The sequence below is a fragment of the Engystomops pustulosus genome, chromosome 7 (assembly GCF_040894005.1).
Source record: "Engystomops pustulosus chromosome 7, aEngPut4.maternal, whole genome shotgun sequence".
Taxonomy (NCBI): Eukaryota; Metazoa; Chordata; class Amphibia; order Anura; family Leptodactylidae; genus Engystomops; species Engystomops pustulosus.
Window position 1 is genome coordinate 182,917,877 of NC_092417.1, and position 23,526 is coordinate 182,941,402.

The window sequence follows — 23,526 nt, forward strand, 5'->3', positions numbered from 1 at the left end:
ACACTTAGGCGGACAGGACAGGGACACGCTGACACTTGGGGGGACAGGACAGGGACACGCTGACACTTGGGGGGACAGGACAGGGACACGCTGACACTTGGGGGGACAGGACAGGGACACGCTGACACTTGGGGGACAGGACGGGGACACGCTGACACTTGGGGGGACAGGACAGGGACACGCTGACACTTGGGCGGACAGGACGGGGACACGCTGACACTTGGGGGGACAGGACAGGGACACGCTGACACTTGGGGGGACAGGACAGGGACACGCTGACAGTTGGGGGGACAGGACAGGGACACGCTGACACTTGGGGGGACAGGACAGGGACACGCTGACACTTGGGGGGACAGGACAGGGACACGCTGACACTTGGGGGGACAGGACAGGGACACGCTGACACTTGGGGGACAGGACAGGGACACGCTGACACTTGGGGGGGACAGGACAGGGACACGCTGACACTGGGGGACAGGACAGGGACACGCTGACACATGGGGGATAGGACAGGGACACGCTGACACTTGGGGGACAGGACAGGGACACGCTGACACTTGGGCGGACAGGACGGGGACACGCTGACACTTGGGGGGACAGGACAGGGACATGCTGACACTTGGGGGGACAGGACAGGGACATGCTGACACTTGGGGGACAGGACAGGGACACGCTGACACTTGGGGGACAGGACAGGGACACGCTGACACTTGGGGGACAGGACAGGACAGGGACACGCTGACACTTGGGGGGACAGGACAGGGACACACTGACACTTGGGGGACAGGACAGGGACACACTGACACTTGGGGGGACAGGACAGGGACACGCTGACACTTGGGGGTATAATACAGGGACACGCTGACACTTGGGGGGACAGGACAGGGACACACTGACACTTGGGGGGACAGGACAGGGACACGCTGACACTTGGGGGACAGGACAGGGACACGCTGACACTTGGGGGACAGGACAGGACAGGGACACGCTGACACTTGGGGGACAGGACAGGGACACGCTGACACTTGGGGGATAGGACAGGGACACGCTGACACTTGGGGGACAGGACAGGGACACGCTGACACTTGGGGGGACAGGACAGGGGCATGCTGACACTTGGGGGACAGGACAGGGACACGCTGACACTTGGGGGACAGGACAGGGACACGCTGACACTTGGGGGACAGGACAGGACAGGGACACGCTGACACTTGGGGGATAGGACAGGGACACGCTGACACTTGGGGGACAGGACAGGGACACGCTGACACTTGGGGGATAGGACAGGGACACGCTGACACTTGGGGGACAGGACAGGGACACGCTGACACTTGGGGGGGACAGGACAGGGACACGCTGACACTTGGGGGGACAGGGACACGCTGAGACTTGGGGGACAGGACAGGGACACGCTGACACTTGGGGGGACAGGGACACGCTGACACTTGGGGGACAGGACAGGGACACGCTGACACTTGGGGGGACAGGACAGGGACACGCTGACACTTGGGGGACAGGGACACGCTGACACTTGGGGGGACAGGACAGGGACACGCTGACACTTGGGGGACAGGACAGGGACACGCTGACACTTGGGGGGACAGGACAGGGACACGCTGACACTTGGGGGGACAGGACAGGGACACGCTGACACTTGGGGGGACAGGACAGGGACACGCTGACACTTGGGGGACAGGACAGGGACACGCTGACACTTGGGGGGACAGGACAGGGACACGCTGACACTTGGGGGACAGGACAGGGACACGCTGACACTTGGGGGGACAGGACGGGGACACGCTGACACTAGGGGGGACAGGACAGGGACACGCTGACACTTGGGGGACAGGACAGGGACACGCTGACACTTGGGGGGACAGGACAGGGACACGCTGACACTTGGGCGGACAGGACAGGGACACGCTGACACTTGGGCGGACAGGACAGGGACACGCTGACACTTGGGGGACAGGACAGGGACACGCTGACACTTGGGGGACAGGACAGGGACACGCTGACACTTGGGGGACAGGACTGGGACACGCTGACACTTGGGGGGACAGGACAGGGACACGCTGACACTTGGGGGGACAGGACAGGGACATGCTGACACTTGGGGGACAGGACAGGGACACGCTGACACTTGGGGGACAGGACAGGGACTCGCTGACACTTGGGGGGACAGGACAGGGACACGCTGACACTTGGGGGGGGACAGGACAGGGACACGCTGACACTTGGGGGGACAGGACGGGGACACGCTGACACTTGGGGGACAGGACGGGGACACGCTGACACTTGGGGGGACAGGACAGGGACACGCTGACACTTGGGGGGACAGGACAGGGACACGCTGACACTTGGGGGGACAGGACAGGGACACGCTGACACTTGGGGGGACAGGACAGGGACACGCTGACACTTGGGGGACAGGACAGGGACACGCTGACACTTGAGGGACAGGACAGGGACACGCTGACACTTGGGGGACAGGACAGGGGCACGCTGACACTTGGGGGGACAGGACAGGGACACGCTGACACTTGGGGGGACAGGACAGGGACACGCTGACACTTGGGGGACAGGACGGGGACACGCTGACACTTGGGGGACAGGACAGGGACACGCTGACACTTGGGGGGACAGGACAGGGACACGCTGACACTTGGGGGACAGGACAGGGACACGCTGACACTTGGGGGGACAGGACAGGGACACGCTGACACTTGGGGGGACAGGACAGGGACACGCTGACACTTGGGGGGACAGGACAGGGACACGCTGACACTTGGGGGACAGGACAGGGACACGCTGACACTTGGGGGACAGGACAGGGACACGCTGACACTTGGGGGACAGGACAGGGACACGCTGACACTTGGGGGACAGGACAGGGACACGCTGACACTTGGGGGACAGGACAGGGACATGCTGACACTTGGGGGGACAGGACAGGGACACGCTGACACTTGGGGGACAGGACAGGGACACGCTGACACTTGGGGGGACAGGACAGGGACATGCTGACACTTGGGGGGACAGGACAGGGACATGCTGACACTTGGGGGGACAGGACAGGGACACGCTGACACTTGGGGGACAGGACAGGGACACGCTGACACTTGGGGGGACAGGACAGGGACACGCTGACACTTGGGGGACAGGGACACGCTGACACTTGGGGGGACAGGACAGGGACACGCTGACACTTGTGGGACAGGACGGACACGCTGACACTTGGGGGGACAGGACAGGGACACGCTGACACTTGGGGGACAGGGACACGCTGACACTTGGGGGACAGGACAGGGACACGCTGACACTTGGGGGGACAGGACAGGGACACGCTGACACTTGGGGGACAGGACAGGGACACGCTGACACTTGGGGGACAGGACAGGGACGCGCTGACACTTGGGGGACAGGACAGGTACACGCTGACACTTGGGGGACAGGGCAGGGACACGCTGACACTTGGGGGACAGGGACATGCTGACACTTGGGGGGACAGGACAGGGACACGCTGACACTTGGGGGACAGGACAGGGACACGCTGACACTTGGGGGACAGGACAGGGACACGCTGACACTTGGGGGACAGGGCAGGGACACGCTGACCCTTGGGGGACAGGACAGGGACACGCTGACACTTGGGGGACAGGACAGGGACACGCTGACACTTGGGGGACAGGACAGGGACACGCTGACACTTGGGGGACAGGGCAGGGACACGCTGACACTTGGGGGGACAGGACAGGGACACGCTGACACTTGGGGGGACAGGACAGGGACACGCTGACACTTGGGGGACAGGACAGGGACACGCTGACACTTGGGGGACAGGACAGGGACACGCTGACACTTGGGGGGACAGGGACACGCTGACACTTGGGGGACAGGACAGGGACACGCTGACACTTGGGGGGACAGGACAGGGACACGCTGACACTTGGGGGGACAGGACAGGGACACGCTGACACTTGGGGGGACAGGACAGGGACACGCTGACACTTGGGGGGACAGGACAGGGACACGCTGACACTTGGGGGGACAGGGACACGCTGACACTTGGGGGACAGGACAGGGACACGCTGACACTTGGGGGACAGGACAGGGACACGCTGACACTTGGGGGGACAGGACAGGGACGCGCTGACACTTGGGGGACAGGACAGGGACACGCTGACACTTGGGGGACAGGACAGGGACACGCTGACACTTGGGGGGACAGGACAGGGACACGCTGACACTTGGGGGACAGGACAGGGACACGCTGACACTTGGGGTGACAGGGACACTGTGGGGGGCAGGACATTGGCGTTACAACTCTCGGTCAGGCCATACATGTGATGGTAGCGGCTCCTCACATCTGGCGCACACTCCCCTATTATCAGGAGCAGCTGCTCAGCGTCTGGAGGACACGTGTAGGGGCCGGTTATTACATTGTGTTACACTGTTACATACAGATGTAGCAGAGTGCAGTCAGTATTGGGGGTCTATACGGTGTCTCCAGTGTGATATCAAAGCGGGCGCACTGCGGATGAAGTATTAATGGGATGATATGAATAGGGAATCACTTTCAATATTTAACGTATCGTCGCCCTCCGCGTCCTGTGTACATAAAGAGAATAGCACATCCCGCCACAAACACAAAAGCTTCTGATATTCAAATCCGGACGCCTTTCATGCCTCAGAAGAGTGCGCCCCCCCCCCTCCCCCCAAAGGAAAGCGCAAAACTACTCCACAAGAAAGATAAACTCCTGCCCTGTCACCCACAACAAAGAGCCACGGCACGTGTCCGAGGTCACATCACACACTGCCCAGCCCAAGCGCCACAGCGAGTGTAAGCTCTTGTGATCAGGACCCTCACTCCTCCTGTGTCCCCTCTATCTCCTCATAGAGTGTAAGCTCTTGTGATCAGGACCCTCACTCCTCCTGTGTCCCCTCTATCTCCTCATAGAGTGTAAGCTCTTGTGATCAGGACCCTCACTCCTCCTGTGTCCCCTCTATCTCCTCATAGAGTGTAAGCTCTTGTGATCAGGACCCTCCCTCCTCCTGTGTCCCCTCTATCTCCTCATAGAGTGTAAGCTCTTGTGATCAGGACCCTCACTCCTCCTGTGTCCTCTCTATCTCCTCATAGAGTGTAAGCTCTTGTGATCAGGACCCTCCCTCCTCCTGTGTCCCCTCTATCTCCTCATAGAGTGTAAGCTCTTGTGATCAGGACCCTCACTCCTCCTGTGTCCCCTCTATCTCCTCATAGAGTGTAAGCTCTTGTGATCAGGACCCTCACTCCTCCTGTGTCCCCTCTATCTCCTCATAGAGTGTAAGCTCTTGTGATCAGGACCCTCCCTCCTCCTGTGTCCTCTCTATCTCCTCATAGAGTGTAAGCTCTTGTGATCAGGACCCTCACTCCTCCTGTGTCCTCTCTATCTCCTCATAGAGTGTAAGCTCTTGTGATCAGGACCCTCACTCCTCCTGTGTCCCCTCTATCTCCTCATAGAGTGTAAGCTCTTGTGATCAGGACCCTCACTCCTCCTGTGTCCTCTCTATCTCCTCATAGAGTGTAAGCTCTTGTGATCAGGACCCTCCCTCCTCCTGTGTCCCCTCTATCTCCTCATAGAGTGTAAGCTCTTGTGATCAGGACCCTCACTCCTCCTGTGTCCTCTCTATCTCCTCATAGAGTGTAAGCTCTTGTGATCAGGACCCTCCCTCCTCCTGTGTCCCCTCTATCTCCTCATAGAGTGTAAGCTCTTGTGATCAGGACCCTCACTCCTCCTGTGTCCTCTATCTCCTCATAGAGTGTAAGCTCTTGTGATCAGGACCCTCCCTCATCCTGTGTCCTCTCTATCTCCTCATAGAGTGTAAGCTCTTGTGATCAGGACCCTCACTCCTCCTGTGTCCTATCTCCTCATAGAGTGTAAGCTCTTGTGATCAGGACCCTCACTCCTCCTGTGTCCCCTCTATCTCCTCATAGAGTGTAAGCTCTTGTGATCAGGACCCTCACTCCTCCTGTGTCCTATCTCCATATAGAGTGTAAGCTCTTGTGATCAGAACCCTCACTCCTCCTGTGTCCCCTCTATCTCCTCATAGAGTGTAAGCTCTTGTGATCAGGACCCTCCCTCCTCCTGTGTCCTCTCTACCTCCTCATAGAGTGTAAGCTCTTGTGATCAGGACCCTCACTCCTCCTGTGTCCTCTCTATCTCCTCATAGAGTGTAAGCTCTTGTGATCAGGGTCCTCACTCCTCCTGTGTCCTCCCTCTATCTCCTCATAGAGTGTAAGCTCTTGTGATCAGGACCCTCCCTCCTCCTGTGTCCTCTCTATCTCCTCATAGAGTGTAAGCTCTTGTGATCAGGACCCTCACTCCTCCTGTGTCCCCTCTATCTCCTCATAGAGTGTAAGCTCTTGTGATCAGGACCCTCACTCCTCCTGTGTCCTCTCTATCTCCTCATAGAGTGTAAGCTCTTGTGATCAGGGTCCTCACTCCTCCTGTGTCCTCCCTCTATCTCCTCATAGAGTGTAAGCTCTTGTGATCAGGACCCTCCCTCCTCCTGTGTCCCCTCTATCTCCTCATAGAGTGTAAGCTCTTGTGATCAGGACCCTCACTCCTCCTGTGTCCTCTCTATCTCCTCATAGAGTGTAAGCTCTTGTGATCAGGACCCTCACTCCTCCTGTGTCCTCTCTATCTCCTCATAGAGTGTAAGCTCTTGTGATCAGGACCCTCCCTCCTCCTGTGTCCTCTCTATCTCCTCATAGAGTGTAAGCTCTTGTGATCAGGACCCTCACTCCTCCTGTGTCCTATCTCCTCATAGAGTGTAAGCTCTTGTGATCAGGACCCTCACTCCTCCTGTGTCCCCTCTATCTCCTCATAGAGTGTAAGCTCTTGTGATCAGGACCCTCACTCCTCCTGTGTCCTATCTCCATATAGAGTGTAAGCTCTTGTGATCAGAACCCTCACTCCTCCTGTGTCCCCTCTATCTCCTCATAGAGTGTAAGCTCTTGTGATCAGGACCCTCCCTCCTCCTGTGTCCTCTCTATCTCCTCATAGAGTGTAAGCTCTTGTGATCAGGACCCTCACTCCTCCTGTGTCCTCTCTATCTCCTCATAGAGTGTAAGCTCTTGTGATCAGGGTCCTCACTCCTCCTGTGTCCTCTCTATCTCCTCATAGAGTGTAAGCTCTTGTGATCAGGGTCCTCACTCCTCCTGTGTCCCCCCCTCTATCTCCTCATAGAGTGTAAGCTCTTGTGATCAGGACCCTCACTCCTCCTGTGTCCCCTCTATCTCCTCATAGAGTGTAAGCTCTTGTGATCAGAACCCTCACTCCTCCTGTGTCCTCCCTCTATCTCCTCATAGAGTGTAAGCTCTTGTGATCAGGACCCTCCCTCCTCCTGTGTCCCCTCTATCTCCTCATAGAGTGTAAGCTCTTGTGATCAGGACCCTCACTCCTCCTGTGTCCTCTCTATCTCCTCATAGAGTGTAAGCTCTTGTGATCAGGACCCTCCCTCCTCCTGTGTCCCCTCTATCTCCTCATAGAGTGTAAGCTCTTGTGATCAGGACCCTCACTCCTCCTGTGTCCTCTATCTCCTCATAGAGTGTAAGCTCTTGTGATCAGGACCCTCCCTCATCCTGTGTCCTCTCTATCTCCTCATAGAGTGTAAGCTCTTGTGATCAGGACCCTCCCTCCTCCTGTGTCCTCTCTATCTCCTCATAGAGTGTAAGCTCTTGTGATCAGGACCCTCACTCCTCCTGTGTCCTATCTCCTCATAGAGTGTAAGCTCTTGTGATCAGGACCCTCACTCCTCCTGTGTCCCCTCTATCTCCTCATAGAGTGTAAGCTCTTGTGATCAGGACCCTCACTCCTCCTGTGTCCTATCTCCATATAGAGTGTAAGCTCTTGTGATCAGAACCCTCACTCCTCCTGTGTCCCCTCTATCTCCTCATAGAGTGTAAGCTCTTGTGATCAGGACCCTCCCTCCTCCTGTGTCCTCTCTATCTCCTCATAGAGTGTAAGCTCTTGTGATCAGGACCCTCACTCCTCCTGTGTCCTCTATCTCCTCATAGAGTGTAAGCTCTTGTGATCAGGACCCTCACTCCTCCTGTGTCCTCTCTATCTCCTCATAGAGTGTAAGCTCTTGTGATCAGGACCCTCCCTCCTCCTGTGTCCCCTCTATCTCCTCATAGAGTGTAAGCTCTTGTGATCAGGACCCTCACTCCTCCTGTGTCCCCTCTATCTCCTCATAGAGTGTAAGCTCTTGTGATCAGGACCCTCACTCCTCCTGTGTCCTCTCTATCTCCTCATAGAGTGTAAGCTCTTGTGATCAGGGTCCTCACTCCTCCTGTGTCCCCCCCTCTATCTCCTCATAGAGTGTAAGCTCTTGTGATCAGGACCCTCACTCCTCCTGTGTCCCCTCTATCTCCTCATAGAGTGTAAGCTCTTGTGATCAGAACCCTCACTCCTCCTGTCCCCCCTCTATCTCCTCATAGAGTGTAAGCTCTTGTGATCAGGACCCTCACTTCTCCTGTGTCCTCCCCTCTATCTCCTCATAGAGTGTAAGCTCTTGTGATCAGGACCCTCACTCCTCCTGTCCCCCGTCTATCTCCTCATAGAGTGTAAGCTCTTGTGATCAGGCTCATCACTCATGTTATACATGAGGTTAGTAAGAGTTTCCTTTGAATGTCCCGTTGATGGGGGAGGCTGTGGCTGATGGATCCACGTGGGTTTTGGGGGCTGTAGACTATGGTGGTGATCCGCTCATTGCTCCTCCCAGTTGTCTCCTTGCTGTGTGACACGCTCTATGTATTTAGACGCAGGGTAAACTTTGTCTTTGTGTGGTGAAGACTTCTTCTTCTTCTTCTCCTGGTCGAGTCCTTGGGCTGAGGCGCAGATGAAAGGGACCACAATCCATGTAGCTGATAATTAGTCCTGTCTGATGGTAAATAGCCTTATCTTGTCTTGTCTTTCATCCCGGGATTCCATGCAAGGAAGCAGCCGAGCGATAATTCAGCATTATTCCCGCCTCAGTGCACTAATCGCTTAAAGAGTAGCAAAAACCCTGCGCCGAGTGCCACGAGGTTCCTTGCAGCGTCCCAGCTCGAGGCAAAGTCCCTGCTCCGGCAACATCCAGATGTCAGAAGCAGCGTGCAGAGCGGGACGCGGCTCCGCTCCAGTCTGCTCCAACATCTGTGCGATCTGCTGCTCAGCAACCTGCTGGATGCGGGGGAGCGGCGCACATCCATTATGTCTGCTGGCTGCGCTACCTGCGCCCACACGGCTCCTGAGCAGTCGTTAGGTTTATGAGGCCGGTGCAGGGTTTGCTCTTCACAGGACAGTACCTCGCTCCTCATTAACGTGACATGATGACTGCACAGAGCAGCGGCCCGGGACCCCAGAACTACCTGCTGCCCGCGCCAAGATAAATGGCCGATAACAAGGATCCGGAGCGGCTGTACATCTCTACAGGGAAGCATATAACCTCACATCCATGAATATATCAGCCCTGGTCCTGCGCGGGATCTGCAGGGGTGACCGATTCCAGCCGCCGCCATAGATAGACCGTTCTGAGCCCCCATAATGGACGGGAGGCCATGAGATCCCCTCACAATGTCACACAAGTCAATGCTTTTCCTTTCCTGCTCTTTGCTGTAAAACCTAAAATAGCTGCAGGCGATCCCCGCAGAGAGGCGCATTATCCCTATATGCAGAGGACAAGCCGCGCTCAATCATGTACCAGGCCATTACTGCCGCAGCCCCCCAGACACACACAGCCGGCTGGAAGGGTCTGAACGCTCCCCATGATAACCCCTGGAACAAGACAGTGTGAGAGAATTTAGATAAACTGCTGCCAATTAGAATAAGTAGCCGGGGACACACAATTGACCTCTCACTGCGATCCAATGGGAAGGAAACGAGACAGAGAGCGAGGCTTCCCTAATGAGAACCACATGGGTGGGGGCAGGGGTGGCATTTAACCCCACTTCCCTGTCATCTCACTGCCACATATACAATGGGGGGTCCAAAATGAATCACTACAGCCTGGAACATGTGTCATCTGTTGTCAGCTTAGTATTAGATCCCACCGAGATCCTGAGAGATGATTCTACAGCCGCAACAGCATCCATCACTAGCAAAGTCAAGTGCCGGAGCTCAGAGGAGTCAAGAGAGGAGAGAATCCTCCACCTGATGTGAGGAAGCCTGAGCAATCTCACGGCTACAAGTCCATCTCCAAAGACCTGAATGTTCCTGTGTCATCCAGAAGTGTAAAGCCCCCGGCACTGTGGCTCCTCCCTAGATGAAGAAGTGTAAAGCCCCTGGCACTGTGGCTCCTCCCTAGATGAAGAAGTGTAAAGCCCCTGGCACTGTGGCTCCTCCCTAGATGAGGAAGTGTAAAGCCCCTGGCACTGTGGCTCCTCCCTAGATGAGGAAGTGTAAAGCCCCCGGCACTGTGGCTCCTCCCTAGATGAGGAAGTGTAAAGCCCCTGGCACTGTGGCACCTCCCTAGATGAAGAAGTGTAAAGCCCCTGGTACTGTGGCACCTCCCTAGATGAAGAAGTGTAAAGCCCCCGGCACTGTGGCTCCTCCCTAGATGAAGAAGTGTAAAGCCCCTGACACTGTGGCTCCTCCCTAGATGAAGAAGTGTAGAGCCCCTGGCACTGTGGCTCCTCCCTAGATGAGGAAGTGTAAAGCCCCTGGCACTGTGGCCCCTCCCTAGATGAAGAAGTGTAAAGCCCCTGACACTGTGGCCCCTCCCTAGATGAAGAAGTGTAAAGCCCCTGGCACTGTGGCTCCTCCCTAGATGAAGAAGTGTAAAGCCCCTGGCACTGTGGCCCCTCCCTAGATGAAGAAGTGTAAAGCCCCTGGCACTGTGGCTCCTGCCTAGATGAAGAAGTGTAAAGCCCCCGGCACTGTGGCTCCTCCCTAGATGAAGAAGTGTAGAGCCCCGGGCACTGTGGCACCTCCCTAGATGAAGAAGTGTAAAGCCCCCGGCACTGTGGCTCCTCCCTAGATGAGGAAGTGTAAAGCCCCCGGCACTGTGGCTCCTCCCTAGATGAGGAAGTGTAAAGCCCCTGGCACTGTGGCTCCTCCCTAGATGAGGAAGTGTAAAGCCCCTGGCACTGTGGCTCCTCCCTAGATGAAGAAGTGTAAAGCCCCCGGCACTGTGGCCCCTCCCTAGATGAAGAAGTGTAAAGCCCCTGGCACTGTGGCACCTCCCTAGATGAAGAAGTGTAGAGCCCCTGGCACTGTGGCTCCTCCCTAGATGAAGAAGTGTAAAGCCCCTGCCACTGTGGCACCTCCCTAGATGAGGAAGTGTAAAGCCCCTGGCACTGTGGCCCCTCCCTAGATGAGGAAGTGTAAAGCCCCTGGCACTGTGGCCCCTCCCTAGATGAAGAAGTGTAAAGCCCCTGGCACTGTGGCCCCTCCCTAGATGAGGAAGTGTAATGCCCCTGGCACTGTGGCTCCTCCCTAGATGAAGAAGTGTAAAGCCCCCGGCACTGTGGCTCCTCCCTAGATGAAGAAGTGTAAAGCCCCTGACACTGTGGCTCCTCCCTAGATGAAGAAGTGTAAAGCCCCTGGCACTGTGGCTCCTCCCTAGATGAAGAAGTGTAAAGCCCCTGACACTGTGGCCCCTCCCTAGATGAAGAAGTGTAAAGCCCCCGGCACTGTGGCTCCTCCCTAGATGAGGAAGTGTAAAGCCCCTGGCACTGTGGCCCCTCCCTAGATGAAGAAGTGTAAAGCCCCTGACACTGTGGCTCCTCCCTAGATGAGGAAGTGTAAAGCCCCTGGCACTGTGGCTCCTCCCTAGATGAGGAAGTGTAAAGCCCCTGGCACTGTGGCCCCTCCCTAGATGAAGAAGTGTAAAGCCCCTGACACTGTGGCTCCTCCCTAGATGAGGAAGTGTAAAGCCCCTGGCACTGTGGCTCCTCCCTAGATGAGGAAGTGTAAAGCCCCTGGCACTGTGGCTCCTCCCTAGATGAGGACGTGTAAAGCCCCTGGCACTGTGGCCCCTCCCTAGATGAAGAAGTGTAAAGCCCCTGGCACTGTGGCTCCTCCCTAGATGAAGAAGTGTAAAGCCCCTGACACTGTGGCTCCTCCCTAGATGAGGAAGTGTAAAGCCCCTGGCACTGTGGCTCCTCCCTAGATGAGGAAGTGTAAAGCCCCTGGCACTGTGGCTCCTCCCTAGATGAGGACGTGTAAAGCCCCTGGCACTGTGGCCCCTCCCTAGATGAGGAAGTATAAAGCCCCTGGCACTGTGGCTCCTCCCTAGATGAAGAAGTGTAAAGCCCCTGGCACTGTGGCACCTCCTTTGCTGCCTATGGCACCGGACTGTGTGACCGTGTGCCGGGCATTATGTAGGGCCCAGCATGAGAAAGCAGGGGGTATCTCAGAGGTCATGGGGCTCCTCAGAGGTCATGGGGCTCCCTCAGAGGTCATGGGGCTCCCTCAGAGGTCACGGGGCTCCCTCAGAGGTCACGGGGCTCCCTCAGAGGTAATGGGGCTCCCTCAGAGGTAATGGGGCTCCCTCAGAGGTCATGGGGCTCCTCAGAGGTCATGGGGCTCCCTCAGAGGTCATGGGGCTCCCACAGAGGTCATGGGGCTCCCTCAGAGGTCATGGGGCTCCCTCAGAGGTCATGGGGCTCCTCAGAGGTCATGGGGCTCCCACAGAGGTCATGGGGCTCCTCAGAGGTCATGGGGCTCCTCAGAGGTCATGGGGCTCCCTCAGAGGTCATGGGGCTCCTCAGAGGTCATGGGGCTCCTCAGAGGTCATGGGGCTCCCTCAGAGGTCATGGGGCTCCCACAGAGGTCATGGGGCTCCCTCAGAGGTCATGGGGCTCCCTCAGAGGTCATGGGGCTTCCAGCAGGACAATGACCCAAAAAGCCCTAGAAATGGTGTGAGAGAAAGCGCTGGAGACGTGTAAAGTGTCAGCGATGAGTCCGGAGCTGATCCCATGGACCCTGTGGAGAGATGTCACAGCCTGGAGAAGACGCTGCCACATCTCAGGGACCCGGAGCCCTTGGTGTAAAAATTCCAGCAGAGAATGGAAGAAACTCACTGCTGGTGAGCGGGAGCGCTTGTTCCCAGTTATTTTGGGACAATACTTTGATTCAATGATTTGACTTTTTTCCTTCTCTTTTGTGTTCTTTCATGGCAAGCGGAATAAGTGAAGAATAAGTGATGCCGATCACTTCCTGGAGGAGGCCGAGTATCTGACACGATCGCAGTGTACGCTGTATGTGTCATGATTTATATTGGGCCGGATATCTGATCTGCGGTAGGTGGTAGCAGGTGATCGCTGCCATGTCCGGTGCCATCTATATTGTGCGGGGACTTACCTGGCGTGAGGTGGGTCTCCTGCTGTGGCACCTCCGGTCTAGGATGATCTCGGGGTGACCGCTGCTTCTATGGGGCGGGAGGGGTACCTGACCCCACAGATGCAGCCACCGGGGCCCTCTCCAGGGGTATACAGTATACCCCCCCCCCTCCGATGGTTAACCCCTTGCCTGCCAGAGGGCCGGGAGCTGACAGAGTTAATCCGTCTGCTCTCTATTATTTCGGTGGCCTGAAATTACGGTTGGGTGAAAGCGTTTAAGTGTGTGTGAGCGTCATTAAGAGTGGCAGCTCGGCGGCGGCGGGCGCATTACAGACACCGCGCCGAGGAAATTAATTCTCTTCAATAAAGTCATTTTTAAGCCTCATATATTCCCCAATCTAAACATATGTCACCGATTCATCCGCAGAATAAATGGATGAAAATAATCCATTACTGATGTGCTGACACATGGAGACGCTTTCATTAGGAACGCCGCGACCATCCCGCACGCGGGGAACGCGCCCACCACTTAATAGTCAACAAGACGACAGGTACATCCTTCAGCCGCGCCGCCTGCTAACATCAGCCGCCATTAACCCCTGCTAACAAATGGCTTTTATATGACACAGCGAGCCGGCGATACACTGCGCCGACACTGCATCCGCCACACTGTGTCACTTCATACAATCATATTTCTTGATAAAAGGCGACTCGCAACATTGTAGTTATTTAAAGGCCCCATTTACATGGCGGACACATTACACACAACCTCTCTCCCTGCGCATCACTCACGCCAGTCTCTTAGCGGCCGCGATAAAACAGCTGAGGAAAGCGAATGTCAGCGGCAGGCGGGAATTTATGTGGATGAGGGAATGTTCTGCCCCGGCACCGGATATTTATGAGTCCTCCTGTTGCCTGAGGTGGGGGTTAAGGAGCGACCCTACAACCTGCCGGGTAATATGGCACGTTACACATTATCCCTGACCTCCAGTCACATGTAAAGCCGCAGCTCTGGATGTGACTGGAGAATAATTCCAGGCTGCAGTGAATACTGACACATGGAGGTGGTTCTGGCTGCGGTCCCGCTCGCTGTGCACATACCTGGAGCTGTAATGGGCTGAGTCCAGAGGCGGCAGCAGCTGCCATCGATGATGGAATGAACTGCACGGGGTAGTTATCACCTGTGGGGGAGAACAATGGAGGCAGGTTCAGACACTGAGCAGAGAGGACACCATACATGTGGAGACACAACCCGCCCCAACATCTGCACAGACAATGGAGCGCGGGCAGCACCTACCTGGGTGTGATACAGAAGGAATCCCAGACCCAGGGAGCGGCAACAAGAGGGATCACATACACAACAGGGGGCAGTAACCAGGGGATCACATATAGTACAGGGGGGCAGTAACCAGGGGGATCACATATAGTAAAGGGGGGCAGTAACCAGGGGGATCACATACAGAACAGGAGGATCACATATAGTACAGGGGGGCAGTAACCAGGGGGATCACATACAGAACAGGAGGATCACATACACAACAGGGGGCAGTAACCAGGGGGATCACATATAGTACAGGGGGGCAGTAACCAGGGGGATCACATACAGAACAGGAGGATCACATATAGTACAGGGGGGCAGTAACCAGGGGGATCACATACAGAACAGGAGGATCACATATAGTACAGGGGGGCAGTAACCAGGGGGATCACATACAGAACAGGAGGATCACATACAGAACAGGAGGATCACATATAGTACAGGGGGGCAGTAACCAGGGGGACCACATACAGAACAGGGGGATCACATATAGTACAGGGGGGCAGTAACCCGGGAATCACATACAGAACAGGAGGATCACATATAGTACAAGGGGGGCAGTAACCAGGAAGATCACATACAGAACTGGGGGATCACATATAGTACAGGGGGGCAGTAACCAGGGGGATCACATACAGAACTGGGGGATCACATATAGTACAGGGGGGCAGTAACCAGGGGTATCACATACAGAACTGGGGGATCACATATAGTACAAGGGGGGCAGTAACCAGGGGGATCACATATAGAACAGGAGGATCACATATAGTACAGGGGGGCAGTAACCAGGGGGACCACATACAGAACAGGGGGATCACATATAGAACAGGGGGGCAGTAACCAGGGGGACCACATACAGAACAGGGGGATCACATATAGTACAGGGGGGCAGTAACCAGGGGGACTACATACAGAACAGGGGGATCACATATAGTACAGGGGGGCAGTAACCCGGGAATCACATACAGAACAGGAGGATCACATACACAACAGGGGGCAGTAACCAGGGGGATCACATACAGAACAGGAGGATCACATATAGTACAGGGGGGCAGTAACCAGGGGGACCACATACAGAACAGGAGGATCACATATAGTACAGGGGGGCAGTAACCAGGGGGACCACATACAGAACAGGGGGATCACATATAGTACAGGGGGGCAGTAACCCGGGAATCACATACAGAACAGGGGGGCAGTAACTTCCAGAGTCTCCCGGCTTTTCCTGCTTCGCTGGGTGAGACACTGCGGGAGAAGAGGCGCAGTCCTGTTGGCTGTCACCCAGCTTTCCCAGTCACAGATATATCAGTAGCTGCGGAGGACTCTATATTTTCATACATTATTACATAACCACTAATTATATTTCTTTACGATTGTTGAAAACCACAAGCCCCGCCCCCTGCGCCCCCAGGCCTGTGAGTGTACGCAGCTCTCCTGCAATTGTGGTTTTCCTAATGATGGAGCGGCCGGGGATAAACCTGTCACATTCTCCGGGTCTGTCCTTACAATGGACCATCACAACAAATTTAAATATGAAAGTCGTAACAATGTATCAGCTGCGCAGATGAAGACGGGCAGGGAGCGGGGGAGGTAATTGTATCAGTGACACCTCCGGAGATGTCATATCCTGTCCTGTCTCCTGTAATTGATGCGGGCGATGAGAGGACGACACGGAGGGCGAGCGGACACGACACGCCGCGCACAATTACACAAGCGCTTCATCAATTACTGATGAGAAGAAGAAAACTAATCCAAAGTGACAAACACCTCACTGTGACAAAGCCAGGGGCAAAGCAAGGCTAACCGGAGCGAGGCACCAGCACTGTGGGGGGCAGCCTGGTGGCGGTGGCGGTTCCGGGTCCCGATCCCAGTTGTGGCGATTTCTCCATGGGAAATAAACTCCTGTTTTGTATTGGGACAGGTAACACCGAAAAAAAAGGCGGGCGGAGACGAGAGACATCCAAAAATGACATCCGAGGGCAATCACCAATCTGGGGAGGGGGTCACCACTGGACAGACTACGCAGGTGGGTGGTGGCCTCTGCCCCAATGCCCACAGATGCTGAGGCTGTCCTGCCATCCATAGTCACTGGTGTGAATGGTGCTGTGAGTGTAGGTGTTGCTATGGTGGGAGGGGGTTGTTTTACTAAGGTGACGCCTATGGGTGGTGGTACTATTGTGGGATGTGGTCCTGTTCGGCATCCTCCTCGTCTTTGGGCCCTAGGATAAAATATTTTGCAACCGTATCTTTTGGAGGCTCTGTGAAAGTCCGAGAGAAAAGAGGAGTAGGGGGGGGGGGGCTGCATGGTCCCTCCCGACAGCCGGGGGTGCCCGTAGGAACATGGTCCGTCTTAGGTGGCGCCCGTAGGAACATGGTCCGTCTTAGGTGGCGCCCGTAGGAACATGGTCCGTCTTAGGTGGCGCCCGTAGGAACATGGTCCGTCTTAGGTGGCGCCCGTAGGAACATGGTCCGTCTTAGGTGGTGCCCGTAGGAACATGGTCCGTCTTAGGTGGCGCCCGTAGGAACATGGTCCGTCTTAGGTGGCGCCCGTAGGAACATGGTCCGTCTTAGGTGGCGCCCGTAGGAACATGGTCCGTCTTAGGTGGCGCCCGTAGGAACGTGGTCCGTCTTAGGTGGCGCCCGTAGGAACGTGTTCCGTCTTAGGTGGCGCCCGTAGGAACGTGTTCCGTCTTAGGTGGCGCCCGTAGGAACATGGTCCGTCTTAGGTGGCGCCCGTAGGAACATGGTCCGTCTTAGGTGGCGCCCGTAGGAACGTGTTCCGTCTTAGGTGGCGCCCGTAGGAACATGGTCCGTCTTAGGTGGCGCCCGTAGGAACATGGTCCGTCTTAGGTGGCGCCCGTAGGAACATGGTCCGTCTTAGGTGGCGCCCGTAGGAACGTGTTCCGTCTTAGGTGGCGCCCGTAGGAACGTGTTCCGTCTTAGGTGGCGCCCGTAGGAACATGGTCCGTCTTAGGTGGCGCCCGTAGGAACATGGTCCGTCTTAGGTGGCGCCCGTAGGAACGTGGTCCGTCTTAGGTGGCGCCCATAGGAACGTGGTCAGTCTTAGGTGGCGCCCATAGGAACGTGGTCCGTCTTAGGTGGCGCCCGTAGGAACATGGTCCGTCTTAGGTGGCGCCCATAGGAACGTGGTCCGTCTTAGGTGGCGCCCATAGGAACGTGGTCCGTCTTAGGTGGCGGGGCAGTGATGCGTGTCCTCCTAGAGGTGGGCTTCAGGGCGATGGACGTCTTTGGCTCGATCCTTCCTTATGGCACATCTCAGGTCGATGTCAGGTTTGTTCGGTCGGAGGGACTTGAGCTCTTCTGGGGGAATTATAAGCCAGACTTTGCTGTTCAGACCGTGTCTCGCCAAAATCAGGTCATGAAGATGATCGTTTCTCCCTGTAACAAATCACTCTCTTGGCTGTGGGGTACGGTTAGCGAGATGCCCCCAAAAATAGAGATGAGCTTTGGATCTGGTCAGGGGTCAGGTAACCCATGTCCCTTCATCAGCCTTCCTGGGGAGGGGTCACATCCAGATCTCCCACTAGGGGCAGCCCCCACTTGTCACGGGTGCCAGGATGTCGGCCATCTTGTTACATCCTCTGAGCAGATTCAGTGTCACGTGCGGTTAGTTAGGTCACCGTTCAGCCATTGCCCTCTTTCTCTCTCTAATGCGGTTCTGGATCCAGTGGGTGAAGACCATGAGGCCGAATCTGCAGGAGAGGCACCGAAGGGACAGGGAGGTGGGGGAGTCGCGGGTCACTGCCCCCGGCCCTGTCCTTGGGGCCAATCTTGTTGCTGAGGCCCCGAGGAATGATGAGATGGATGAGGAGGTCAGGAGGATCCAGAGGGAGGAAGCGGCCACGCTGGATGAGGATAAGAGGGCGTGGCTACAGGAAAAGCGCAAGCGTGGCGCCAAAAAGAAGGGAGATTCACAATCTTCTCCCACCCTGACTCAGAAGCCTAAGGAAGGTAAAACTGATTCCCCTCCGGTTGGGAAGTGAGAGTGCTCCTTATGGAGAATGTATATTAAGGCCACAGGTAGTCTGTTCCTTCTGGAGTAGATAGACGGGTTTGGGTTTAAACCCGCATCATGTCCTCAGGCTTCTTGTAGGTCAGACCTGATGTCACGGGAGCCGCCTTACAAGGAGCTACAAGAGGCGTGGTGTTCCTTATCCCGTCCTGGAGAACTTTGCATATTTTCCCAGAATCCCCTCTGGTTAGTCTTTCCAACTGGTTACAAGCCCCTCACAACATCTCTGCTTCAGTAGTGAGGGGTGAGGCTCCGCACATGGCGGCTTCAGGAGACACTACAATGTACACCCAGGATGGCGGCAGCCACTCCACGACATGACGTCTATTATTTTGGAGGAGGGCAGGCTGCCAGTGTTTAGAGCTGCCCCCATGTATGACTATGCACCGGACACTGATCTTCCGTGAATAACAAGTCGCTTTTTTTTTGTCTTTTCCTCCCAATTCGCCACATTTGCGGCTGAGAATGGAGTGAGGTCGCGGTCCTCAGATTAATGCATTAAGTCTATGTGTGTAACAATGCGGAAAGTAAGATGTGACCCCTGATGAGGGCCCCCAGCCCGGCGGCCATTAGTGTGCCCCTGTGTGTGGTGGGCAGCCGCTCGGCATTCTCCCATAATACCTCATCAGGCCATCGAGCACAGTATGTGCAGAGCGCCGGCCGCTAACAATTGCCTCCTGATTGCATATGACGATTGGCTACGATGGCTGCACTCGCGCTATATTGTGGCGGCCTCACACCGAGCAATATTCAAAATATCCGGCTTATTTTCCTCCTTCCATGTGGTTGATTTTGGTTCGCTGACGATTCGCGCCGCAGGCTTTTTTGTTTTTTCTTCTCCTCCTGGAAACTAAACAAATCTGCGTAGTCTGCACTTCCATAGAGGAGTGTTTGCTCCTCGCTATGGATTTTGGGTTAAATAACGCTCCTTTTATCTATTTTGCTGGGTGTCGGAGAAGTGTGGGGGGTGCAGCGTCTGGAGTAATGATGCTATAAAGAGGAAGAAAATAACCATTTAGACAAACAGCGGGGACAACGATGGGGTCGGGGCCCCCCACAGCACATGAATTATTCATCCGCCATCTTTGTCTTTTTGGAGTCTCACTCCAGTTATAGCCGATTTATTGCGCAATAAACATCCCCCAGTTTACAGGACGCTCAGCTTCATACCACCAGCCGCCATGCTGGATTCAGAATATGTCACATGGTACATCAAGGAAGCAATGCTTATCAGATAAAAGACAGAAATCAACAGAAAGCCAGAGCGACCTCCATGGAGAGAGGAAGAACAGCAACCTCCACGGAGAGAGAGAGAACAGCAACCTCCACATAGAGAGAGGAAGAACAGCAACCTCCATGGAGAGAGGGAGAACAGCAACCTCCACGGAGAGAGAGAGAACAGCAACCTCCACATAGAGAGAGAGAACAGCGACCTCCACGGAGAGAGAGAGAACAGCAACCTCCATGGAGAGAGAGAGAACAGCAACCTCCACGGAGAGAGAGAGAACAGCAACCTCCATGGAGAGAGAGAGAACAGCAACCTCCATGGAGAGAGGAAGAACAGCAACCTCCATGGAGAGAGAGAGAACAGCAACCTCCATGGAGAGAGAGAGAACAGCAACCTCCACGGAGAGAGAGAGAACAGCAACCTCCACGGAGAGAGGGAGAACAGCAACCTCCATGGAGAGAGGAAGAACAGCAACCTCCACGGAGAGAGAGAACAGCCACCTCCATGGAGAGAGGAAGAACAGCAACCTCCATGGAGAGAGGGAGAACAGCAACCTCCATAGAGAGAGAGAACAGCGACCTCCACGGAGAGAGCGCGAACAGCAACCTCCACATAGAGAGAGAGAACAGCGACCTCCACGGAGAGAGGAAGAACAGCAACCTCCACGGAGAGAGAGAGAACAGCAACCTCCATGGAGAGAGAGAGAACAGCGACCTCCACGGAGAGAGGAAGAACAGCAACCTCCACGGAGAGAGAGAGAACAGCAGCCTCCATGGAGAGAGCGCGAACAGCAACCTCCATGGAGAGAGGAAGAACAGCAACCTCCACGAAGAGAGGGAGAAAAGTGACCTCCACGGAGAGAGAGAGAACAGCAACCTCCACGGAGAGAGAGAGAACAGCAACCTCCATGGAGAGAGGGAGAACAGCAACCTCCACGGAGAGAGGGAGAACAGCAACCTCCATGGAGAGAGGGAGAACAGCAACCTCCATAGAGAGAGCGCGAACAGCAACCTCCAAGGAGAGAGGAAGAACAGCGACCTCCACGGAGAGAGAGAGAACAGCAACCTCCACGGAGAGAGGGAGAACAGCAACCTCCACGGAGAGAGGGAGAACAGCAACCTCCATAGAGAGAGCGCGAACAGCAACCTCCAAGGAGAGAGGAAGAACAGCGACCTCCACGGAGAGAGGGAGAACAGCAACCTCCACGGAGAGAGGGAGAACAGCAACCTCCATGGAGAGAGGGAGAACAGCAACCTCCATAGAGAGAGCGCGAACAGCAACCTCCAAGGAGAGAGGAAGAACAGCGACCTCCACGGAGAGAGAGAGAACAGCAACCTCCATGGAGAGAGAGAGAACAGCAACCTCCACGGAGAGAGAGAGAACAGCAACCTCCACGGAGAGAGAGAGAACAGCAACCTCCATGGAGAGAGGGAGAACAGCAACCTCCACGGAGAGAGGGAGAACAGCAACCTCCATGGAGAGAGAGAGAACAGCAACCTCCATGGAGAGAGGGAGAACAGCAACGTCCATGGAGAGAGGGAGAACAGCAACCTCCATGGAGAGAGGGAGAACAGCAACCTCCACGGAGAGAGGAAGAACAGCAACCTCCACGGAGAGAGGAAGAGAGGCAACCTCCATGGAGAGAGGGAGAACAGCAACCTCCACGGAGAGAGGAAGAACAGCAACCTCCACGGAGAGAGGAAGAGAGGCAACCTCCATGGAGAGAGGGAGAACAGCAACCTCCACGGAGAGAGGGAGAACAGCAACCTCCACGGAGAGAGGGAGAACAGCAACCTCCAAGGAGAGAGGAAGAACAGCAACCTCCATGGAGAGAGAGAGAACAGCAACCTCCATGGAGAAAGGGAGAACAGCAACCTCCATGGAGAGAGGGAGAACAGCAACCTCCACGGAGAGAGGGAGAACAGCAACCTCCAAGGAGAGAGGAAGAACAGCAACCTCCACGGAGAGAGGAAGAGAGGCAACCTCCATGGAGAGAGGGAGAACAGCAACCTCCACGGAGAGAGGGAGAACAGCAACCTCCACGGAGAGAGGGAGAACAGCAACCTCCACGGAGAGAGGGAGAACAGCAACCTCCACGGAGAGAGGGAGAACAGCAACCTCCACGGAGAGAGAGAGAACAGCAACCTCCATGGAGAGAGGGAGAACAGCAACCTCCAAGGAGAGAGCGCGAACAGCAACCTCCAAGGAGAGAGCGCGAACAGCAACCTCCACGGAGAGAGCGCGAACAGCAACCTCCAAGGAGAGAGCGCGAACAGCAACCTCCATGGAGAGAGAGAGAACAGCAACCTCCATGGAGAGAGGGAGAACAGCAACCTCCATGGAGAGAGGGAGAACAGCAACCTCCATGGAGAGAGGGAGAACAGCAACCTCCATGGAGAGAGCATGAACAGCAACCTCCATGGAGAGAGGGAGAAAAGCAACCTCCAAGGAGAGAGGGAGAACAGCAACCTCCATGGAGAAAGGGAGAACAGCAACCTCCATGGAGAGAGAGAGAACAGCAACCTCCACGGAGAGAGAGAGAACAGCAACCTCCATGGAGAGAGGGAGAACAGCAACCTCCACGGAGAGAGGGAGAACAGCGACCTCCATGGAGAGAGGGAGAACAGCAACCTCCATGGAGAGAGGGAGAACAGCAACCTCCACGGAGAGAGAGAGAACAGCAACCTCCATGGAGAGAGAGAACAGCAACCTCCATGGAGAGAGGGAGAAAAGCAACCTCCAAGGAGAGAGCGCGAACAGCAACCTCCATGGAGAAAGGGAGAACAGCAACCTCCATGGAGAGAGAGAGAACAGCAACCTCCACGGAGAGAGAGAGAACAGCAACCTCCACGGAGAGAGAGAGAACAGCAACCTCCACGGAGAGAGAGAGAACAGCAACCTCCATGGAGAGAGGAAGAACAGCAACCTCCATGGAGAAAGGGAGAACAGCAACCTCCATGGAGAGAGGGAGAACAGCAACCTCCATGGAGAGAGGGAGAACAGCAACCTCCACGGAGAGAGAGAGAACAGCAACCTCCATGGAGAGAGAGAACAGCAACCTCCATGGAGAGAGCGCGAACAGCAACCTCCATGGAGAGAGGGAGAACAGCAACCTCCATGGAGAGAGGAAGAACAGCAACCTCAACGGAGAGAGAGAGAACAGCAACCTCCATGGAGAGAGAGAACAGCAACCTCCATGGAGAGAGAGAGAACAGCAACCTCCACGGAGAGAGGAAGAACAGCGACCTCCACGGAGAGAGAGAGAACAGCAACCTCCATAGAGAGAGGAAGAACAGCAACCTCCACGGAGAGAGAGAGAACAGCAACCTCCACGGAGAGAGAGAGAACAGCAACCTCCATGGAGAGAGAGAGAACAGCAACCTCCATGGAGAGAGAGAGAACAGCAACCTCCATGGAGAGAGAGAGAACAGCAACCTCCATAGAGAGAGGAAGAACAGCAACCTCCACGGAGAGAGAGAGAACAGCAACCTCCATGGAGAGAGGGAGAACAGCAACCTCCATGGAGAGAGGGAGAACAGCAACCTCCATGGAGAGAGGGAGAACAGCAACCTCCATGGAGAGAGAGAGAACAGCAACCTCCATGGAGAGAGAGAGAACAGCAACCTCCACGGAGAGAGAGA

The 23,526-nt window shown here is 55.7% G+C and overlaps 1 protein-coding gene across 12 annotated transcripts in view; it reads right to left on the reverse strand.

Annotated features, from left to right (window-relative positions):
- The window catches only part of SOX6 (SRY-box transcription factor 6), a 522,737-nt gene that overhangs the window by 77,735 nt on the left and 421,476 nt on the right, over positions 1-23,526 (reverse strand). For all 12 annotated transcript variants that reach the window (XM_072119160.1, XM_072119159.1, XM_072119157.1 and 9 more), the window contains one exon: positions 14,408-14,487. In XM_072119160.1, the coding sequence (XP_071975261.1) occupies positions 14,408-14,487 (80 nt within the window). The remainder of the gene's footprint in view (positions 1-14,407; positions 14,488-23,526) is intronic.